The 22,368-nt window shown below is 42.7% G+C and overlaps 1 protein-coding gene across 4 annotated transcripts in view; it reads right to left on the bottom strand.

Moving 5' to 3' along the window:
* Positions 1 to 17,738, bottom strand: part of rsu1 (Ras suppressor protein 1) — a 35,359-nt gene extending 17,621 nt beyond the window's left edge. Inside the window, exons 1-8 of one of the 4 annotated variants that reach the window (XM_029698788.1) lie at positions 17,286 to 17,738; positions 15,729 to 15,840; positions 15,018 to 15,068; positions 9,414 to 9,534; positions 6,080 to 6,198; positions 4,569 to 4,651; positions 2,185 to 2,299; positions 579 to 711 (exon numbers count right to left, since the gene is read on the bottom strand). In XM_029698788.1, the coding sequence (XP_029554648.1) occupies positions 579 to 711; positions 2,185 to 2,299; positions 4,569 to 4,651; positions 6,080 to 6,198; positions 9,414 to 9,534; positions 15,018 to 15,068; positions 15,729 to 15,840; positions 17,286 to 17,303 (752 nt within the window). In that variant the 5' untranslated portion in view covers positions 17,304 to 17,738. The other 3 variants (XM_029698807.1, XM_029698781.1, XM_029698798.1) reach the window with 3 other exon arrangements.
* Between the last annotated feature and the right edge of the window lie 4,630 nt (positions 17,739 to 22,368).

Raw genomic sequence — 22,368 nt, 5'->3', positions numbered from 1 at the left:
GAATGAAAAATAAAATAAAAAATAAAAAAAAATAAAATAATAATAATCGGTATCGGCTTTTTTCTGGTCCTCCAATAATCGGTATCGGCGTTGAAAAATCATAATCGGTCGACCTCTACTAGACGCAACAGAAACAGAAAGGTACTGTACACCGGCGGTAGAGGAACGGACGCCCTCCCTCAGGTCTATAAAAGTGAGTGGGTCTCGGCTGGAGGATTGCATTGACGTGGCAGTCCAGCAGCTCAATGGACAGAACAAGGAAAGAGGGAAGGAGAGGAGAGGAGGGAGAGGATCCACGCATCCCTCGCTCTGTCCCTAATGAGAAGTAAAGGTTTGAGGGCCCAGAAGAGAGCAGGGCAGGGCGAGGGTCGAACAACACCATGATACAGCCACAAGACCAGCGGGAGAGGGAGACACACAGACAGTCACACGCATGAAAGTCCTTAATACACACACACACACACACACACACACGTGTCCCATTCTCTCCTCTTATAGGCCCTCTCCCTCAGTAGGTCAGAGTCAGTGAGTCCACTACTGCTATAGGTGGAGGGGTGTTTGTAGATTAGACTACTTACTACTTGTAGGTCTCGGAGCGGACGTATTCAAACACATGGGAGACTCCCAGCTGGAACTGGTCTGCAATGGGGGTCACCCACGGGTTGTTCTCAGCCTTGAACACCTGCTTAGGCCCAGTCAGATCCAGGTTACCTGAAGAGAGAGAGGGAGGGAGAGAGAGGGGATGAACAGAGAGAGATTAGGAGATTTAGAGTGATATAGAAATGTGTCAGGGAGGAAAGAAGGGAGGGAGAAGAGGTCAACGGGTGGAGAGATGAAGGTGTGGGGAGAAGAGGAGTGAGGAAAGAGGGAGAGAAAGGGCGAAAGAGTGAACAACGTTCTGACAACATTGTGGCGCGGGCGACGGGTCACGGTGCTAATGTGGTCGGTGGTAGCACCTCAGAGACCAATTAACACATATCTGATTAGCCCAGCACCGAGAGAGCTGTCTGGGCCTAAAACCTAAAACCCCTAGGTCCCCCCCAACCTCAACCCAACGTTACGCCTGGTCAGAGGAAGCCAACACCAGCAGCCCCACGCTAGCTAGTCAGTTAGGGCTGTTCAGCTGTTCATCTATAATTGTACAGAATCTACAGTTTCACTGCTCTTCTTACTCAACTTCTTGCTTTCAGCTTTGTCTGGGAATTTTTAGTGAGAACGAACTAGGGTTGAATTCAGAGACTGAATGATTTGATGGTTTTACAGTATGGTTAAACTGTAATAATCTGCCTGAAATACATTTGAAACCTCATCTCCCTTATTTTTCCTCTTTTCCTTCCCACCGCTCCATCATCCCTCTCCCCTGGTTACAGGATGAGGTAGGTGTTAGTCCCTCTTCTCTCCAGTGTGGTCTTGACAGCTACTACAATGCCTGATCTTCTATCCCCAAACTTGCACTTCCCCTGTGCACTTGGCTGCTCCTTGTTAGAGGGGCCACTCCCTCTTCATCTCTTTCTCCCCTCATCCCTCTTTTCCTCTGCTCCATCTCTGGAGCACCCCGTCCCTCAGTTGCTCCCTCCGCCTGTGCCTCCCTCCGCCCCTCTAACATTCTCTCTCCCGCCACATCCTTTCCCTCCCCCGTCTCCCATCCTCTCTTTTGGCTGGTGGTGTAGCTGTGGCTCTAACGAGGACAGAGCAGTGAGACACTGGGATTAGGGAGCCGTGACAGGGAGATTCTAATCAGCTCTACACAGACCATCTCTCCCTCCCTCTTCTCTCCCTCCTGAACTCTCTCTCTTCCGAGTTTAGGTCTTAGCTGAAGACATTCCCTTTTGTGTTTTTAACTAACTGATGAAAATATTTCCTTTGTATTGTACTGGAAGGTGTTTCAGTATTGTAAACTGAGCTGGGTTGAGCTGCAGGACCTCCAGTGGCGAGGGTCCACACATTGTACTCTACAGGCTGTCAGAGAGAGGGTTGACCCCTGGTGACCTCTGTGGGGGTTCATGGGTTTGTGGATCTGTGAAGCATGCAGTCTGGGGCACACACACAGTGGGACGGTGAGGGCAGTGGGGCGACGCTGGGAGAGGCCAGCCAACCAGAGGAGCAGTCAACTACACCTGCGCCCACATACAGCGACTGTGTGTGTGTCTGTGTACAATAGTGTGTTCGTGTGGTCAGTCTTACCCAGTTCAGGGGGCAGCACAGTGAGCCTGTTGCCCTGAATGTGGAGCTCTTTGAGCTGGGCCAGGTCTCCTATCTCTTTAGGCAGAGAGATGAGGTCATTATCCCTCAGACTCAGCTATGGAGAGGAGGATAGGGGGAGAGAAGGGGGGGTAATGAGAGAGACGTAGAGGGAGAGATGAAGGACGAGAGAGAAAGACAAAGGGAGTAAGAGGGGGGGATACAGAGAGAAAAATAGGGATTTATACATTCTGTATAAAATCAAATCACATTTTATTGGTCACATGCACGTGCTTAGCAGATGTTATTGTGGGTGTAGCGAAATGTTCCTAGCTCCGACAGCGCAGTAATATCTAACAAATTACACAACATATACCCAGTACACATAAATCTAAGTAAAGGAATGGAATTAAGAATATATAAATATATGGACGAGCAATGGCAGAGCAGCACAGACTAAGATACAGTAGAATAGAATACAGTATACACATTTGTACTGTTTGCACAGCAGACATTCATCCACATCCAGTTGAAGTCGGAAGTTTACATACACCTTACCAAATACATTTAAACTCAGTTTCACAATTCCTGACATTTAATCCTAGTAAATATTCCCTGTTTTAGGTCAGTTAGGATCACCACTTTATTTTAAGAAATGTGAAATGTCAGAATAAATAGTAGAGAGAATGATTTATTTCAGCTTATTTCTTTCATCACATTCCCGGTGGGTCAGAAATGTAAATACACTCAATTAGTATTTGGTAGCATTGCCTTTAAATTGTTTAACTTGGGTCAAACATTTCGGGTAGCCTTCCACAAGCTTCCTACAATAAGTTGGGTGAATTTTGGCCCATTCCTCCTGACAGAGCCAGTGTAACTGAGTCAGGTTTGTAGGCCTCCTTGCTCGCAATCGCTTTTTCAGTTCTGCCCACAAATTTTCTAAAGGATTGAGGTCAGGGCTTTGTGATGGCCACTCCAATACCTTGACTTTGTTGTCCTTAAGCCAAATTTGCCACAACTTTGGAAGTATGCTTGGGGTCATTGTCCATTTGGAAGACCCCTTTGTGACCAAGCTTTAACTTCCTGACTGATGTCTTGAGATGTTGCTTCAATATATCCACATAATTTTCCATCCTCATGATGCCATCTATTTTGTGAAGTGCACCAGTCCCTCCTGCAGCAAAGCACCCCCACAACATGATGCTGCCTTCCCCGTGCTTCACGGTTGGGATGGTGTTCTTCAGCTTGCAAGCCTCCCCCTTTTTCCTCCAAACATAACGATGGTCATTACAGCCAAACAGTTCTATTTTTGTTTCATCAGACCAGAGGACATTTCTCCAAAAAGTACGATCTTTGTCCCCATGTGCAGTTGCAAACCGTAGTCTGGCTTTTTTAATGGGGGTTTTAGAGCAGTGGCTTCTTCCTTGCTGAGTGGCCTTACAGGTTATGATGATATAGGACTCATTTTACTGTGGATGTAGATAGTTTTGTACCTGTTTCCTCCAGCATCTTCACAAGGTCTTTTGCTGTTGTTCTGGGATTGATTTGCACTTTTCGCACCAAAGTACGTGCATCTCTAAGAGACAGAACGTGTCTCCTTCCTGAGCAGTATGACGGCTACGTGGTCCCATGGTGTTTATACTTGCGTACTATTGTTTGTACAGATGAACGTGGTACCTTCAGGCGTTTGGAAATTGCTCCCAAGGATGAACCAGACTTGTGGAGGTCTACAATTTATTTTATGAGGTCTTGGCTGATTTCTTTTGATTTTCCCATGATGTCAAGCAAAGAGACACTGAGTTTGAAGGTAGGCCATGAAATACATCCACAGGTACACCTCCAATAGGCTAATTGACATAATTTGAGTCAATCAGAAGCTTCTAAAGCCCTGACATCATTTTCTGGAATTTTCCAAGCTGTTTAAAGGCACAGTCAACTTACTGTATGTAAACTTCTGACCCACTGGAATTGTGATACAGTGAATTATAAGTGAAATACTCTGTCTAAACAATTGTTGGAAAAATTACTTGTGTCCTGCACAAAGTAGATGTCCTAACTGACTTGCCAAAACTATAGTTTGTTCACAAGAAAAATTGAGTTTTTGAAAAAAAAAAAAGTTATAATGACTCCAACCTAAGTGTATGTAAACTTCCGCCTTCAACTGTATACTAAACAATGATTTCCCGACTACAATCAGAATAAAAAACCTTGAGACATCACAATAGGAGAAACACATATTCCATTTGAAGTCCTTATTGTGGGGAACCGTCGCTCCTGTATTAAGGCAGTTCTAGATGACAGAAAATACACGGAACCAACCAAGCAATACGAAGGAGAGAAAGGAGACCACTGATTTTCAGAGGGAGATATTTAGATAAATGACTCACAATCTGCAGCTTGCCCAGCTTGCCGATGTCTGGAGGAAGCATCTCAAAGTCGTTGTCACTGAGATAGAGTGCACGCAGGGTAGCTGCAATTTACACAGGAGTTGGTTAGTGTGTGTGTGCACTGGACTTTCAGTCCTAACCAGGCCGAAGCGTGATCAATAAGACCAGTCACGGCTGATTAATAACCGTTTGCAAGCTCTGGGCAGCTGACACACACATGGGTCAAACATAGATTTACTGCTGCTTGTCTAGTCGGGGGGGGGGGGGGGGTCTATATAAAGAAACACAGATACTGACAGCAGCTCACACTGCCTCTCATTCTCTCTCACACATGCACACACAAAACACCCACACAGAGACACCCACCCAAACAGAGACACCCACCCAAACAGAGACACCCACCCAAACAGAGACACCCAAACAGAGACACACACCCCCCCACACAGAGACACACACCCCCCCCACACAGAGACACACACCCAGAGACAGACTAGACCAAAAGGGTAATCTTCAGATTCACTGACACTATTCTTCCATCAGGGATTTGGGGAGACATCCAGACAGACAGGCATACTTCCTGGTATGTCACTGTAAGGGAAGCAGATCCTTTGGAACAAAGTAAAATACCAAAAATAGCCACATACAGGCTTCTAATAGCAACAATGAAAGCGCATATCCTCCTACTTGCATCTCTGATTGTCTTTAATCATATGCACCTCATTCATTAATCAGTGGCTGTTTAATTTGGGCAGGGAACTAGTAGCGATCTGTGTGTGTGTGTGTGTGTGTGTCTGGGCATCGTAGCCTCCTCCAGCTTTGATAGATGGAGTAGGGAGGAGAGGAGGTAGTGTGCGAGGCGAGGGGGGGTATAAGATTAAAATGGAGCTGATTGCTGTGTGAATAGTGCTTTCATTATGTCATCATCAGTATTAAAATAACAGGCCAATAGTAGAGCTAGCACAGCAGCCTCGGAGAGAAAGAGACAGTCAGAGACATGGAGACCATCTCTCTCTCTGTCCTCTCCTCTTCCTTCCTAACTCTCCTCTTCCTTCCTAACTCTCCTCTTCCTTCCAAACTCTCCTCTTCCTTCCAAACTCTCCTCTTCCTTCCAAACTCTCCTCTTCCTTCCTAACTCTCCTCTTCCTTCCTAACTCTCTCGCTCTTCTCACATTCCCTTTTCAGTTTTTTTATTTTATTAAACATTTTTACTAGAGAGAGCGCGTCAATTACCAGAACAGGGTGGTGGACGGAACGGAGGAGTTGATTGGAAAGATGAGGCCCATGATAATGATGTGCTTGAGTCAGTAATAAGAACGGTGGTCTGCTCTGCGTGTGGTGACAGGAGAAATATTTCAGTCGCACTTGAGTACACGTGTGCATTTCTTCACGGGCTTCTGTGGACGTGAGTGCGTGCGATGCAGTGTGTGTGTGTGTGTGTGTGTGTGTGTGTGTGTGTGTGTGTGTGTGTGTGTGTGTGTGTGTGAGAGTGTGTGTGAGAGAGAGTGACTCACTGAGGTAGAAGAAGTTGCCGGGCAGTGAGCTCTCGTTCAGGTTGTTGTAGGTCAGGTCCAGAACCTCTAGAGCAGGCAGGGACCCGAAGCCTCGGGGCAGAGCACTCATCCTGTTCATACTGCACGCATAATGACAGTTAGAAAACAACCAGTTAAACCAACTCACAGCTTTACAACGGAATTTCCTGAGGTAGTCCTCAACTGAAGAAAAAAATCAGTGTCACCCTCAGCACACGAGGACATTCCCACTTGGTCTAATGGTGAAGACATCGGTTTCCTGAGGCTGTGACACTATTTCTACAGTAAATCCAATACAGTGTACAGTGAACGCAGAGTCATTCTTTTTTCATACTAGCTGGCGTTCACATTGGGGGAAATAACTCATTCTTCAATTGTATAATCTCACATTCTGCATGTAAGGTCACATATAGTCCTTGTGTTAGGCAGAACTGTTTAAGGATTCTATAGAATGAGCTCAGGGAGAAGGAGAGGATCAAGGTGTCACTGGGTCTAGCCGGAGATCAGGTTCTGATTGAGCCCAACCATTTAAGCATCAGTCTATACATCTCCAGGTATTACATTATCAATATCCACACACACACACACACACACACACACACACACACACACACGGCTAGGCTGCCTCAAAGACACAGGGAACACAGTGGAGCGCCTTGCTTTCAGGGCGGATTTGAAAAGCAAAAACAAATTGATTCTGCGACGCCAGGATATGTTTGCAAGGCAATTACAGGTTGGGAGGCAGAGATTGTTTTGACAAATGAGATCAGGTTGGTAGGTACACACAAATGCGCCTGCACACACAAACACATCGTACACACACAGTACAGAGTACACACACCGCGCTGAAAGGGACAGTGGGTCCTGAATACGTCTGCGAGGCTTATGTTTCCTAGATTATGGTTGGGAGACGGTGCAGCTGACAGGCAATCCATAAGAGACGCAGAATGTCAGAGCGGTGGAGGAGATTGTAAAAACTTTGGTAATCCCGCGTGACATTGAGACCAATCCCTTATCGCCAGCCCCCATCTTTCAGTGGCGAGAGGGGTTCCTCCAATGTCTGGCCCACAAAAGTATTTGGGTTTAAAACTGTTAATTCCACACATTTGGGCTGTGACTGAACTGGAGTAGAACATAGGAAGAGAAAGGAGAAAACTCAAGTAGGACTTGTAGATTTTTTACCTGTCCAAAAGCACAAGTCACTTGTCCCAAAATAATTATAAAAAATATATTTTTTAAACTGGCCTGTAACACTATTCTGACATCATTGTAAGATGCAAGGAACCACTCTACAAAATAAAATGCATTACCATATTTTTTACCATAGAGAATCAGACAGGAATATAGGCTACACTGCATATTGAAGCCTCTGAATACAACACAGCCCCTTTAAGGCTCTCCTGGAGGATGGTTGGCCACCCTTGGTAGCTTTTAAAATATTTCAACATTCCAATTACTTTTGTATATGTCTACGGTTCAAAACAGTGTCTGGAAAGTTCTGGAACGACAGATTCAAAATTCATACAACCACTGCACATACATTTTTTTTTAAAAGAGGCTGATGCAACAGATCAGACCGTTTAGCTTAAAGTGTTGATAGAGGTTTATTTCTTCATACGATAAAGCTCAACAACGCACACATGCCTGTAGACTATTTGCGAACGTTCCAAAATGGAATTAGCAGAAAACACTTCTCAAACGCGCACCCACGCACAAGCGGTTTCACGTGACAGAGATGAAAATATCCATTCGAAATGAAGAAAAGGAAAATGTAAAAGATGCATCAACGAGCATGATGGATTACTGACGGCCGTGACTAGGACTATGCCTTTGGCTGCTGGACAATAAAATAACGTCGATTTGAAAACCTACAGAACAATAATTCACTCAACATTTCTATGGTCATAATTTGGCTACTTTGAAACAAGACATGCTTCGTAAAATGACATAAAACATGCAGGTTTTAAAACAGTTAAGTTTATGGTGGAATAGTTTTGTAATGCTGACCGCCTCCGCTCAGGTTCAAGGTGGGTGAGGTGAAGGGCGCAACAGGCACTGTCCTTCACTCGACCATCACATCTGAACGAACGGGGCCTCCAGCACGTCGACAGAATCAAGTCTTTAGACGTTAATGTGAATTATCCTTCATTGTATTTGGCCAAACATGACTGGCGTTTAGCCGATATCTGTGTAATTAAAAGCCTCATTAAAGTTTGGCTACATTTTCTGTCGCCTCATGTCAGCATCGGTTTGGAGATGAGCACATTGGCTACAGCCTCATCACCTACACTTTGTAGCCTTTTTATTTATGTACATGAAAAATGTATTTGAATGTTACTCCAATGTTGGCCTCTGATCTGAGTAATTGTTTGATATTGTGATTTCTGTGAAGAAAAAAAAAGTCTTTACTTGTCCATTTTGACAACATAAATCTATATTCTTCTTGTCCAACAAATTTTTGTAATTGTCCCAGACAAAAGGAAAAGCGTTAAATGTCGAGCACTGGATGAGAGGATGAGAGTAGGAAACAGAGGAGAAAACAGGTTGCGTTCCTCCTTTAAGTGTTCACACAGGACAGAAACACAATATGAAGTTGTCTCTGAGCCTCTCGATGTTGTCTTGGCAAATAGCTAGTTACACAGCATGCCTCACGCACACCATTCTTGGGTTTAGCCTTGTCGCTTTGTGCTGTGCACAATTTGACCTGAGAACTGAAATTGTTTGGGATTCATCGTCTTTGGCAGACTGGTATAGGTAGGGAACATAGCTTGCTGTCTTCTATAGTCCTTCAATCTAATCAAATCAAACCTATTGCAAGCTGGTAAATTCCGCCAGTCTTTAATATGGTATTACATAGATCGACTGATCACCATATGAAGAAATGGCATACACTCATGTTCTTACACTGCTTAGCCAGATGTGTGATCTAAAATGTTCTAGGATAAATGTGTGCATACTGGTTGATAGTGGTTTATTCCACTATGTGAATGTGAAGTGATGGGTAAAGCGTTACGGGTAAATTACAAGGGTGAAGTGATTTGTGTCACAAACGGAGATGAGAAAATAACAGGATCCCTGCCCTGACAACAGCAATTCAGTTGAGCACAGAGATACAGCCATGTCCTGAGGGGAAGAGAGAGACCCGCAAATAAACAAGTGTTCAAATTAACAGTTTCGTCCTTTCTCTCACCTGTCTGACAACGTAGGCTTTGTGAGCTTGGAATGAGGATGAAGGAGTGGCATAGCTGAAGAGCCACAGTCGCACACACACAGGACAGAAAATAAAAATATTTTAAAAATACATTCGGTGGCCTACCCAAGGTTGAGGTGTTTGAGCTTCTGCAGGCTGCTGATCTGAGTGGGCAGCTCTTCAATCTGGTTGTTGAACACATTGAGAACCTCCAGGTTCTTCAAGTCGGCCACGTTGGCAGGAATGGCTGAGAGAGAGACAGAACATGGAATAAAAATACAGACCACCAGTATTTCTTCCGCCCAGCCTTTTGTTATTGAACATTGCATACTCTTTCATCACTTTACAACAAAACCATGGAGTCAAACTACGACCAGTTGAAGAACCACTAGTCAGGCTGATGGTACAGCGTCTTAACGAGTCAATTATCATCCTGTATGTCTTTGATGGCTCATTTAGCTGCTCTATGGCCAGGGCAATCAGGGTAGAGGTTTGACATTTTAATGATGGGGCCATTTCTTTTGTTCCCTACACCTCCCCTATTTTCCCCTCTCACCCTTATCCTCCCGCTCCTCATCCTTTCCTCCCGGAGTCCATTTTTGAGAGGTGGACAGAGATCGATAGGGAGATAACGAGATGATGCCTCTATCCGATTAGAAGCCTGATCAATGGAGACGTTGGTTAAGAAGGGATGGGGGGGTACACAAACAGAACAGGTGTACCTGACGGGAATGCCCCTGGGGAGATCAGTGTGACTGAACGTGCCCTTGCCATACTGTTTCCATATCACAGGGACAACATGTCACAAAGGCTAGTCTTTTGAGGGGTGTGCTTTTCAGTGATGAGGGACAAAATGGATAGTTACATATCACAATATTATTTAGGACGATATTTTATCAATACTTGGATTTTTTGGTTGTTGCTAGGTATCGTTAGCTAGCACTAGTCGGCTGTACCTGCGCCAAAACTCCTGGATTGTTCATCTTATAGATTGTTTTCCATCTTTTTAAATAGTGAGCCAATATGTTTGTTTTCAGCACTAATTTCCATGACTGATCAAAACGAATTCTCATTCTCTCCCTTCACTCTGCAGCAGACATATAGTGAGCAATATCATTGGAAGATCAAATCACAATATTGAATCCCGTAAATATAGACTTGTGACAATCATATGAGTCGCAATACTTATCGCATCGGCACCTAAGTATCGTGACAATATTGTATTGTTAGGTCCCTGGCAATTCCCAACCGTAGTGCGCGTGTGTAATCTCTGTAGTCTGTAACTAAAGCTTAGAAGCATGTGGAATTAAAAGTATACCAGGGAGAGAGACTTTGTCAACCAAGTCACAACTGGTCCAGTCTGAATCCAAGTCCATGTCACAACTGGTCCAGTCTGAATCCAAGTCCATGTCACAACCGGTCCAGTCTGAATCCATGTCATCACTGATTGATTTAGAGTGGAGTCCTGAGTTGTGAAAAATCGTGACTCGATTCCGATCCCTGGACTTTTAGAGTCCATTTCTCTCCATCTATCCCAGTGGTTTACCCCACACCACAAAATCAATTCCATTCAGGCTCAGTCTCAATAGATCTGTGAATGTCCACTGAATCAATGCAGAGTGAACATAGGGTCACAGAGTACTGGACCTGGCCACACAGATCTAGGCCTACGCCTCAAATCGATAGAACACTCCAGTGATCTCTTTACACACTATTCATTTACTACACCTGCCCTGTATTCATGTGAGTAAAGTTAAACTCTTAGACATGCTGAAGACGATACGATTTCGTACTACAAATAACACTTTTATGCTTAATTGTGTTTAATTGCTAGTCTCAATGGAGATAAACGAGAGGGAGAGAGAGCAAGCGAGAGAGAGAATAGTGTGTGTGCGTGTGATATTAAGTGTGTGGTATTAAGTGGGTGAGTGTGTGTGAGGAGGAGGCTGGGTTCAGGTTGGTGCAGCCTGCATGGGGACCCTATGACACTCGGGAGTTGTTAATGATCAAATAGATAGATTGATGGTAATAGGGGAGAGACGTGTTAGGGAAACGGTCCCAACCTTTGGCTAAGCAGCAACAGCCATCTCATTTCCCCTCTTTCTCCCGCTCCCCCTCTCTACCTATGCCTTTCTCGCTCTCTCTACGACTCTCTCCCTCTATGCCGCTCTCTCTCCCTCCCTCCCTCCCTCCCATAGGCTAAGTAAGCACCCTGCTCACCCAGATCACCCTTCTCGTCACCTTCCTCTTCCTCCTCTCTAATGAAAGACTTTCCAAATGTCACTGTAATATCGGACTACCTTGAAAAGTTCAAAAAGACGGCACGCTATCTTTCATATCTGGGAGCGCTTTAAAGCAGGCAGGACAAGATCAGAGCCACGGAGGGGAGAGAGGGGAAAAACCCAGTAGAGGTACGCCAAGACAAAGAGAAAAGCCATAAACCACAGCTCCATATTCACAATACAGTGATTTGTTGTGTAAAAACTAAATACAGCTATGAACATTATTGCTAACAGACAGATCAGATGATCGCACCTGAAACCCCTGCAGGTAAATGGGCATGGATGATAATGGTAATTAGCTATTCCAAAAACAAGTCTCTGATCTTCTGCTATAAATAGCATGGAGAGAGAAATGTATAATGGATGTAATCTCAATGTGTGACATCTTAAAATGGGGATTAAGGTGAGGAACAGAACAGGAAACTCAAGATACCAGCAGTATGAGATAAACAATGTGCCAACATGATGCAGGTAGTTAGATGTGAACTTGTAGCTGGTGTCTGGAGTAGTTTCAATATCAGCCCAACCAGACTGAAGACGCCAAGAGAGATCTTGCGATATTTTTTGTTCATTTGTTTAAAGTGTATCCCTAGTGGGCTTGTCCCAAAATTAACTACAGGCTCTTGTACAGATGATATACTAGTTAACAGACAGACATGATTCTCTGCCTCACTCTTTGTGATTACTTTGCTATGTTACCTGGCTTTATGTCATATTAATGCATTAACAATATAATAACGTAATATTAGCAACTTAAATTATGTTCTTCTTTAAATTACTCATAACACCATGAACCCTAGGCTTTGAGATCCTAAATAAAAATCCTCAAGTAAATGCATACTTTGTCAGACACCCCCAGTTAAAACACAGAAGTGAACTGACTCATGAGCGGAATTTTCGTTGTTCAAGCTGACTACAAAGGTCTTGGTCTCCAATGCTCGTCTCGGAAAGTGAGCCTTTTAAGGTAAGTACTACAGCACAAGTGTGCCCTCTAGTGGTATTAAGCACAATTTCACACCCTTGAGTTGCCATTCATAGCTGTGTATGTATGTAATTTTGTAAACATAACTATTTTAATAATATACACTGTGTCAAGGTTATTAGGTACGCCCATCTAGTACCAAATCAAAACCCCTTTGCCTCCAGAACAAGCCAAATTCTTCAGGGCATGGAAACGCTGCTCAATTGGAATCAAGGGACCTAACGTGTGCCAGGAAAACATTCCCCACACCATCACCACCAGCTTGTACCGTTGACACCAGGCAGGATGGGGCCATGGACTAATGCTGCTTACGCCAAATCCTGACTCTGCCATCAGACATGACGCAACCGGGATTCGTCGGACCAGGCAATGTTTTTCCACTCCTCAATTGTCCAGTGTTGGCGATAGCGAGCCCACTGGAGCCTCTACTTCTTGTTTTTAGCTGATAGGAGTGGAACCCGGTGTGGTGGTCTGCTGCAATAGCCCATCAATAGCCCATCTGTAACAAGGGCCGACGAGATGTGCGTTCCGAGATTCCGTTCTGCACACCACTGTTGTACTGTGCCGTTATCTGCCTGTTTGTGGCCCGCCTGTTAGCTGGTACGATTCTTGCCATTCTCCTTCCACCTCTCAACGAGCTGTTTTCACCCACAGGACTGCCGCTGACTGAATGTCGCCCAATTCTCTGTAAACCCTAAACACTGTCGTGCGTGAAAAGTCCAGGAGGCTGGCCGTTTCTGAGATACTGGAACCGGCGCACCTGGCACTGACGAACATACTATTTCATTTTACCTTTATTTAACTAGACAAGTCAGTTAAGAACACATTCTTATTTTCAATGACGGCCTAGGAACAGTGGGTGAACTGCCTGTTCAGGGGCAGAACAACAGATTTGTACCTTGTCAGCTCAGGGATTTGAACTTGCGAACTTTCGGTTACTAGTCCAACGCTCTAACCACTAGGCTGCCCTGCTGCCCCTCAAAGTAACAAAATTTGCACATTCTAACATTCAACTGAACAGTAACTGAATGCCTTGATGCCTGTCTGTTTGCTTTATATAGCAAGGCACGGACACATGACTCACTGTCTGTAGGAGCAAACCATTTTTGTGAACTGGGTGGTGTACCTAATAAACTGGAAGTATGTGTATACTGAGTGTACAAAACATTAGGAACTAATTTCTAATATTGAGTTGCACTCCCTTTTTCCCTCAGAACAGCCTTCATCTACAGTGATTGATGTGGATTTAAGAAGTGACATCAATAAAGGATCAAATATTTCACCTGGTCAGTCTATGCCATGGAAAGAGCAGGTGTTCCTAATGTTTTGTACACTCAGAGTATGTCCAAATTGGACAGAAACTAGGGTTGAGACCAATGTTCCCTCTATGCGGCCCGCCTGCGCAGCCACGCACCTCCTCCAGGACTGGAAAACAGAAGAAATGCCAGGCCGCGCAGAGACGCAAGAGGAGATTGAACTTCACTGAGTTCGCCCCATTAGTTTGCACAATACAGATCAACGTTTTTTTCTGTGATCGAATCAACATTATATCAGCCCCTTTTCAATGCAACAAACCAAAACAAATCTAACTTTGCAAGACTGAGTGTGTGATTTTGTTGTAGGCAGAGCCAGAGTGCAACGGAGAAGGATTCTATTGGAGGGTGTAGCCCATGAGAGGTCTTTCAATCACCCACAAGTGAATCTGATTTTCAGATCAGAGCACAGAGCCGCGCAACACTGCTTCCAACAAGAGCACAAAATGTGTAGGTTACATTTCAAGAGCTCTTTGAAAAGCCAGTCAGGTAAAAAGCTTATGTCTTAATTAAAGGGCCAGTGTTGTATTTTGAGACAGGCTTGAATATGCAAAGAAGTCAATATGCAGAGAATTAGCCTACATTGTCTAATTCGCTGTATGGTAATAATAATACATTTTACTTTGTAAAGTGGTTTCTTGCATCATACAACACAATGCATTTTACAGTCACCTAATTTGCCCATGGTGTTACAGACCAAGTTAACAATCATTAATTAATGTCAAGCCCTTCATAATGTAAAAAAAGTATCATGCAATAGCCCTGCATTGAACACCACATATAGGCTACTGTAGGCTATATCATAGAAATCAAAAGCTATTTCCATGTGAAAATGTTCTGGGATTCACTCCATTGGTTTTGTTGGTTGGCCTACATTGTCCTCAAATAGCCACAATAGTCTATTGGCTACTGTCAAACTGTAAGAGTACAGCTTCAGTGTTCACTGTAAACGCGCCGTAAGTTGCACAAAATTCTCTCAAAGTTCAAGTTTCCGCTCACAAGACCTACAATTTGCTCAGTGCCCCAAACAGTTGGAGGGAACATTGGTTGAGACATATGTGTGTCAAAGTGGAGAATACTGAAGGGACATGATGGAGTCTAAGTCTGCTTGCTTCACAGCTGGATAAACAACAGATAAACAGTCAGAACTTACTTGTGAGCTTGTTGTGACTCAGAACCAGCTGGGTAATGTTGGACAGTGTGACTGCAAAGTAAAAACACAAAGGACATGTTATACATGAACCAGCATTATCTGACGAATTACTTACAAAAGATCTACTTACTACAACTGTACTTACAGGAATAATTAGGCCTGATTAGATACAGTAACAAAGACACTCATGTAAAGTGTGACTGAATGTGTGAAAATGAACTCCCTATTCAATTAAAGAGTCTATCTGACCAATCCTAGAATAAAAATCTACTGTTTGGCCTACAGATGCATAAAGCATGCAGCAGTTTGTAGGGTACACCGTTTATAATTAATTTGACCAAATCCAAACATCAACAGTTACTATGAAAAATCCATTTGGCAACAGTAAATCCATTTGGCATACAAATTAGTATGGACTAAAATGGAAAACTGTGATCAAAGGCACTGCTTTGCTTCATATTTATATGCTACATCATCAGCCTGATGTTGATATAGGCCTAATACTGTAGAATCCCTAGAGTCAACCAATAGGAATTCAGGGCTAGACAAACGTTTCCCAACTCCGGTCCTCGCTTATCCCCAGTCTCCCAACTCCGGTCCTCGAGTACCCCCAGATTCTACTTGTCAACTAATCAGTAAGCCCTATTCAACTGTTTTCTATAGAGAAGATAAGAAAATGGCATGAAACAGCAACGGTAGGCCCCTACTCACATAACCCTGGAATGTCCAACATGTTTGATACACCCCTGTCGCACATATCGACCTCGGGTATATTCTTCTCCCGACTCTCCTCTACGATTTTCTTCAAAGACTTGGACATCTTCTACAACGTAACCAGGGGAAAGTCAAGGAGTTAGTTGAGTTGCTACTTTTTCCTTGTTGAATGAGCAGGATATCTTACTTTCTATGAACATGGCCAAGAAAGTTAGATTGACTGCAGATAATATGGAATAGGCTAGCATAAGTAAAACACGTTAGAAAACCGTCCATTGTATGTCGGAAACGATGGAAATGGTTACCTTTCGATTGGTATGAACTCCGTGAACAATTATTGTGTTAAAAGGCGAGATATTTCCAATTTACTTCCTAGACTAAGCGTCTGCACACACCCAACCGGAAGTTGATGTGCGATGATCTGTAAAATGTTCTGCATGCCATAAAAGGGCACTTCCTACAACCCAAACGTATCCCAAACATTCTACGAGCATAGTTCCCTTTTCCATCCAATCGTTTTCCACAATCCCAGAGAAAAAAAAAGAGAACGTTAACATGGATATCCAATTGGATCCACGGTTATATCCTAACCGAATGCTCTGTTGTCCTTATTTAGCCAATCGGATAGAAGGATGGTGCAACATAAATATGCTCCGCAGTGAAACAATGTAGCGAACAACGCAAAATTCATATACAGTATCTTCTTCTACAGTATAGACTGTATCCGACGCATCATTGACTGTATCGGATAGCCGACATTGTAAAAATTACATGAACGCTCGCATAGACAGTTTAATAAGCAATAATCAACTGGTTACTGATTTGAACAGGGTTAGGGTTAAACTAAATTGCGATATATATTAAAATGTTAATTTGACTGTTAACTCCTCAACCAAATAAATAAAAAACAACTTCCTTTATTTATTTTTTTCTGAATTGTTAAATTGCTCTTATTATAAAACTACCGGTTATTATAAAACAATATATCTAACAAATCTGTTTAATCTATTTGTGTTTTTCCCAATTTATAAATACTTATTCTATGTTCATTGTAGGGTTGTCACTAGTTGCCAAGTCAAAATTCGCTGTCATAAAAATGTATGAAAACAACAATTAGCTATGGTCTTAATTTAAGGTCAGGGTTCGGCATGAGGTTAGCAGTGTGGTTAAGGTTAGGGTTAAAGTTAGGGTTAGGTTTAAAATCAGATTTTAACTTTGACTTTCTGGCTGAGGTCACTAGTGACGACCCATATGTAGGCTATCTATTGGATTGAGGGTTAAACAATAGGCAATTTAATCATTCATTAATAAATCATTTTTGAAAACAACCAAAACTGGGCATAACAGTGAACAACGAATGCTTATTTCTTTCAAATAACTGTTCTCTTTCTTTCACATGATGATAAACAGAGTTTAAGAATACATCACACAATAGTAGTCGAATTCCTGGGCAGCTGCCAGTCAGTCCAGTCCATAGCAGCTGCTCTCTCCTAGTATCAGCTCTCAAGCCTCGTAGTTTGGCCCACTATAGTAGTAATACCTTCCTAACATTACCTTGCTTGGGAGACACATTCTCTGGCCTGGCTCCTAGTCGCCTGGCTCAGACACGGCACCATAACACAATACACTGCAACCTGAGCTTCCTCCCCGTTCTCCTCCTGCTCTTCCTCCAGCGTAGAACACCTAGACAGGCATGAACAGGAGGAGGTAAACGTAGAGGGCTCCCCTGGCTGAGTGCTACCTTCTTCGTGCTTGGCTGTGTTGGGTTGACGAGCCTCCATACAACACTCCCTGAGTCGTGTTTCTCTCTCTCACTCACTCCTTCCCACCCTTTCTCTTTCCTCCTTTCACTCTTTCCCTCTCATTTTCTGTGCCCTTGTTCTTCAGGGTAGGCTGGTGCTGGTGAGTTCTACAGCTAAACAGAGGCCTCTATGTATAGACTGATTATATTTGGCGGACGGTGAGTGGCAACAGATGCTTGCAGCACAGATGAACTTTGCCTTCACTGTGAGCCGGGGAGAAACCTGGGATTCAGGGCCACTCTCTGTTTGCACTGTAAAATATTTAACTTTACTCAATTCACATCCAAAAAAGGAGAGAGAAAAAAACATGAGATGAAAGAAGTGTGTGCTTGTGTATGTGTGCACATAAGGGAGACAACGATATTAGCTATTGGGAGGAACAAGGGACAGAGGACAGGGCTCTGAGTGCTGGGTGTCTATGGGTCCTGCTACGGATAATGCAGTCATTCATGCAGTACCAGTCAAAAGTTTGGACATACCTACTCAATAAAGGATTTTTCTTTATTTTTACTATTTTCTACATTGTAGAAAAATAGTGAAGACATCACAACTACGAAATAACACATATGGAATCATGTAGTAACCAAAAAAGTGTTAAACAAATAAAAATATATTTTATATTTGAGATTCTTCAGAGTAGCCACCCTTTGCCTTGATGACAGCTTTGCACACTCTTGGCATTCTCTCAACCAGATTCATGAGGTAGTCACCTGGAATGCATTTCAGTGAACAGGTGTATCTTGTTAAAAGTTAATTTGTGGAATTTCTTTCCTTCTTAATGCGTCTCAGCCAATCAGTTGTGTTGTGACAAGGTAGGGGTGCTATACAGAAGATAGCCCTATTTGGTAAAAGACCTAGTCCATTTTATGCCAAGAACAGCTCAAATAAATTTCAAGAACTTTAAAAGTTTCTTCAAGTGCAGTTGCAAAAACCATCAAGCGCTAAAATTAAATTGCCTAGTTAAATAAAGGTTAAATAAAAAATAAAAAATATTAAAAACTGGCTCTCATGAGGACCACCACAGGAAAGGAAGACTCAGAGTTACCTCTGCTGCAGAGGATAAGTTCATTAGAGTTACCAGCCTCAGAAATTGCAGACCAAATAAATGCTTCACGGAGTTCAAGTAACAGACAAATCTCAACATCAACTGTTCAGAGGAGACTGTGTGAATCAGGCCTTCATGGTCGAAGTGCTGCAAAGAAACCACTACTGAATGACACCAATAAGAAGAACAGACTTGCATGGGCCAAGAAACGCGAGCAATGGACATTAGACCGGTGGAAATCTGTCCTTTGGTCTGATGAGTCCAAATTGGAGATTTTTGGTTCCAACTGCCGTGTCTTTGTGAGACGCAGAGTAGGTGAACGGATGATCTCTGCATGTGTGGTTCCCACCATGAAGCATGGAGGAGGAAATGTGATGGTATGGGAATGCTTTCTGGTGACACTGTCAGTGATTTATTTAGAATTCTAGGCAACTTAACCAGCATGGCTACCACAGCATTCTGCAGCGATACGCCATCCCATCTTGTTTTCCGCTTAGTTGGGAGACAACGATATTACCTTCAGGGTAGGCTGGGAATGGTGATTTCTACAGCAAAACAGCAAAACAGAGGCCTCTATATATAGACTGATTATATCGTTTGATTTGCAACAGGACAATGACCCAACACAAAAAAGGAAGTAGTTGGTTGTTGTTAGCTAGCTACTGTTTGACAATCCCTAATGTAATCATCTTCCATCATTCTTATTCTGTCTTTCACAGCCCTTATGCTGGGATCATCTGTAAATGTAACTTTCCTTTATATTTTTTGAATACTTTCATGTCGTTCTTTAGCCGTTTATATAACTCACAGCTGAAGATAATAACATTTTCTATTAATCCAATATCTGGCAAGTTTTTAGATGACGGAAGGACGTCATCGCTGCTCGCACTGCTCCCTGTGCGATGTTGGTCCATATAAACCGGCCTGCCACAAGGAGTTACTAGAGCGCGATGAGCCAAGTAAAGCCTCACCGGCCAAACCCTCCCTTAACCCCGGACGACGCTGGGCCAATTGTGCGCCGTCCTATGGGACTCCCGGCCACGGGCGGTTATGGCACAGCCAGAAATGAACCCGGGTCTGTAGTAACGCCTTTAGCACTGCGATGCAGTGCCTTAGACCGCTGCGCCACTCAGGAGGCCCTTTCTGTGTTATCTTATGCGACCTCTGTTAGCAGATTATTGGTAATGGCATAAATTATAATTGGTTGTCTCTTGTTCTTGTCTTTATTTTCTTAAAGGTTACGTGGTAGAGAAATGTGGCTCCAACAAAAAAGACGATCTGAAGACAGTTAAGTCAAAGCTGAATGAAGGCAAATGGATTAAAAGTTTTGTAATTAAGGAATTTAAGAAATGTAATCAATGTTAATTAATTTAATAAAATAAAAATGCAATTAAATTTGTATAAGATTATTTCTTGTTTGATGAACATGGGGGAATTGTTTAGGAATGTGGAGGTTTTAAGTAGTGGATACAAATATATTTGAGTAGGAAATATGTAGTGTTCACCAGTAGACATACTGTTCGTCCTTATTACCACCCATTACTACTTAAATTACTTCATAAATCACTACTGGTTTATTACACAGATGGCAGTAGTAATTCAATAGGGATTGAGTAGGCATACAGCAGTAACCTGTAGGCATTGTATAGTAATTCAATAGTGAATATGTAGGAATTGCTTAGGAATGTGTACGTTTTAAGTAGTAGATACCCAAACGCTCAATAGTTCCTCAGTATTGTAGTGAATGATGCACTGATTTGAGTAGGAAATATGTGGTGTTCACCAGTAGACATACAGTGCCGTTGGGAAAGTATTCAGACCCCTTGTCCTTTTCCACATTTTGTTACATTACAGCCTTATTCTAAAATGGATTAAATTGTTTTAATACCCCATAATGACAAATAAGGTATTTCTGTTTTTAATTTTTAATACATTTGCCAATAAAAAAAAAACTGTTTTCGCTTTGTCATTATGGGATACTGTGTGTAGATTGCTGAGGATTTTTTGTTTAATTTTATCCATTTTAGAATAAGGCTGTAATGTAACAAAATGTGGAAAAAGTCAAGAGGTCTGAATACTTTCCGAAGGCACTGTATGTCTCAATCTATCACTTATTACTACTTAAATTACTATATACATCCCTATTGGTTTATTACACATCTCAATACCAAGTAGTAAAACCAGTAGGCAGTACTTTAAAGTACTAGTTAAGTAGTTTTGTCGGTTATCTGTACTTTACTATACATTTCTTTGACTACTTTTACTTCACTACATTCCAACATTCCTTAAGAAAATATTGTACTTTTTACTCCATACATTTTCCTTGACACCCAAAAGTACTCGTTACATTTTGTGTCACGGAATTCTAGGACCAGTGGAGATGCGGAATCAGGCGCAGGAGACAGAGGGCCGGAGCAACAGTGTTTGAATGCCACGGTAAACAAAACACAATAGCCGAAAGGCACAGGGCGCTTAAATAAGTCCGCCAGGAAAACACATTCCCAAAATAAAACACGAGGAAAGCGCACGGGGCGCAGCCCGGCAATAAATCTTACACAGGCCAGCGAAACAGGCCACACACACAACTGTCCTGACTGGACAATAAACAATCCCGCACGAGAACCCAAACTGAAAATACACACTAAATAACCCCCCACTAATGACAGACACGAAACAGGTGCGGGATAGACAGACAAAACCAAAAGACACAGAAACATAGATCGGTGGCAGCTAATAGGCCGGCGACGACGACCGCCGAGCACCGCCTGACCGAGGAGGGGCGCCACCTTCATGGATACTGTGACATTTTGAATGCTTAGCAGGACAGGAAAAGAGTCAAATTCAAGCACTTATCAACAGAACATCCTTGGTCATCCCTACTGCCTCTAATCAGGCGGACTCACTAAACACACATGCTTCGTTTGTAAATGATGTCTGAATGTTGGAGTGTGCCCCTGGCTATCCGTAAATTAAAAAAACAAAAAATGGTGCCATCTGGTTTGTTTAATATAAGGAATTTGAAATTATTTATACTTTTACTTTTGATACTTAAGTATATTTTTACCAAGTACTTTTAGACTTTTACTCAAATAGAATTTGAGTAGATGACTTATACTTTTACTTAAGTTATTTTCTATTAAGGTATTTTTACTTTTACTCAAGGATGACAGTTGGGTACTTTTTCCACCACTGCCAGTAGGTTTGGTGTAGTAGTGATGTGTAGTAATTCAGTAGTACTTTGTCATGAGGGACTACCCCTGTTTAGTTTCCTCATTGATTTATGAGGTGTTCTTCCAGAACCCTGTTCACAGGATGAGGGCCATTTAAAGACATACTTTTGTAGATCAAGTGTCACACTAGTGGGGCCACGATCTCATAAAAAAGGTTAGTGGGTCTGTATTAGGCTCATAATGAAATATTAGCCTCAAGTATGTCAGTTATTAGCATGCTGTATGAGTTATTGCAAGGTAACACAACTTTATTATTAGATAAGTTAGTTAGCTTGCTAAGAACAAATTCTTATTTACAATGATGGCCTACCAAAAGGCAAAAGTCTTTGAATGAAGAGATTTGGATTTGATATGGAGCGGGAGGATGAGGGTCAAGGATCTGAATGGTCTGTAGTGGAAAGACATAGAAAGAAGAGAGATCATGATACTGAAAGCAGTGGAGCATCTATTAAAGAAAGCATGGAGAGGGCCAAGGTAAGAAGCAAGGGTAATAATGTGTCAGAGTGGAAAGTTGTGATGTGTTTGATGAGACCACAGGGCCTCATTTACACGCTATACAA

Source organism: Salmo trutta, chromosome 2 (assembly GCF_901001165.1).
Source record: "Salmo trutta chromosome 2, fSalTru1.1, whole genome shotgun sequence".
Classification (NCBI taxonomy): Eukaryota; Metazoa; Chordata; class Actinopteri; order Salmoniformes; family Salmonidae; genus Salmo; species Salmo trutta.
Note: the sequence above shows the minus strand (reverse complement) of the source record. Positions and strands in the feature narration are given on the sequence as shown.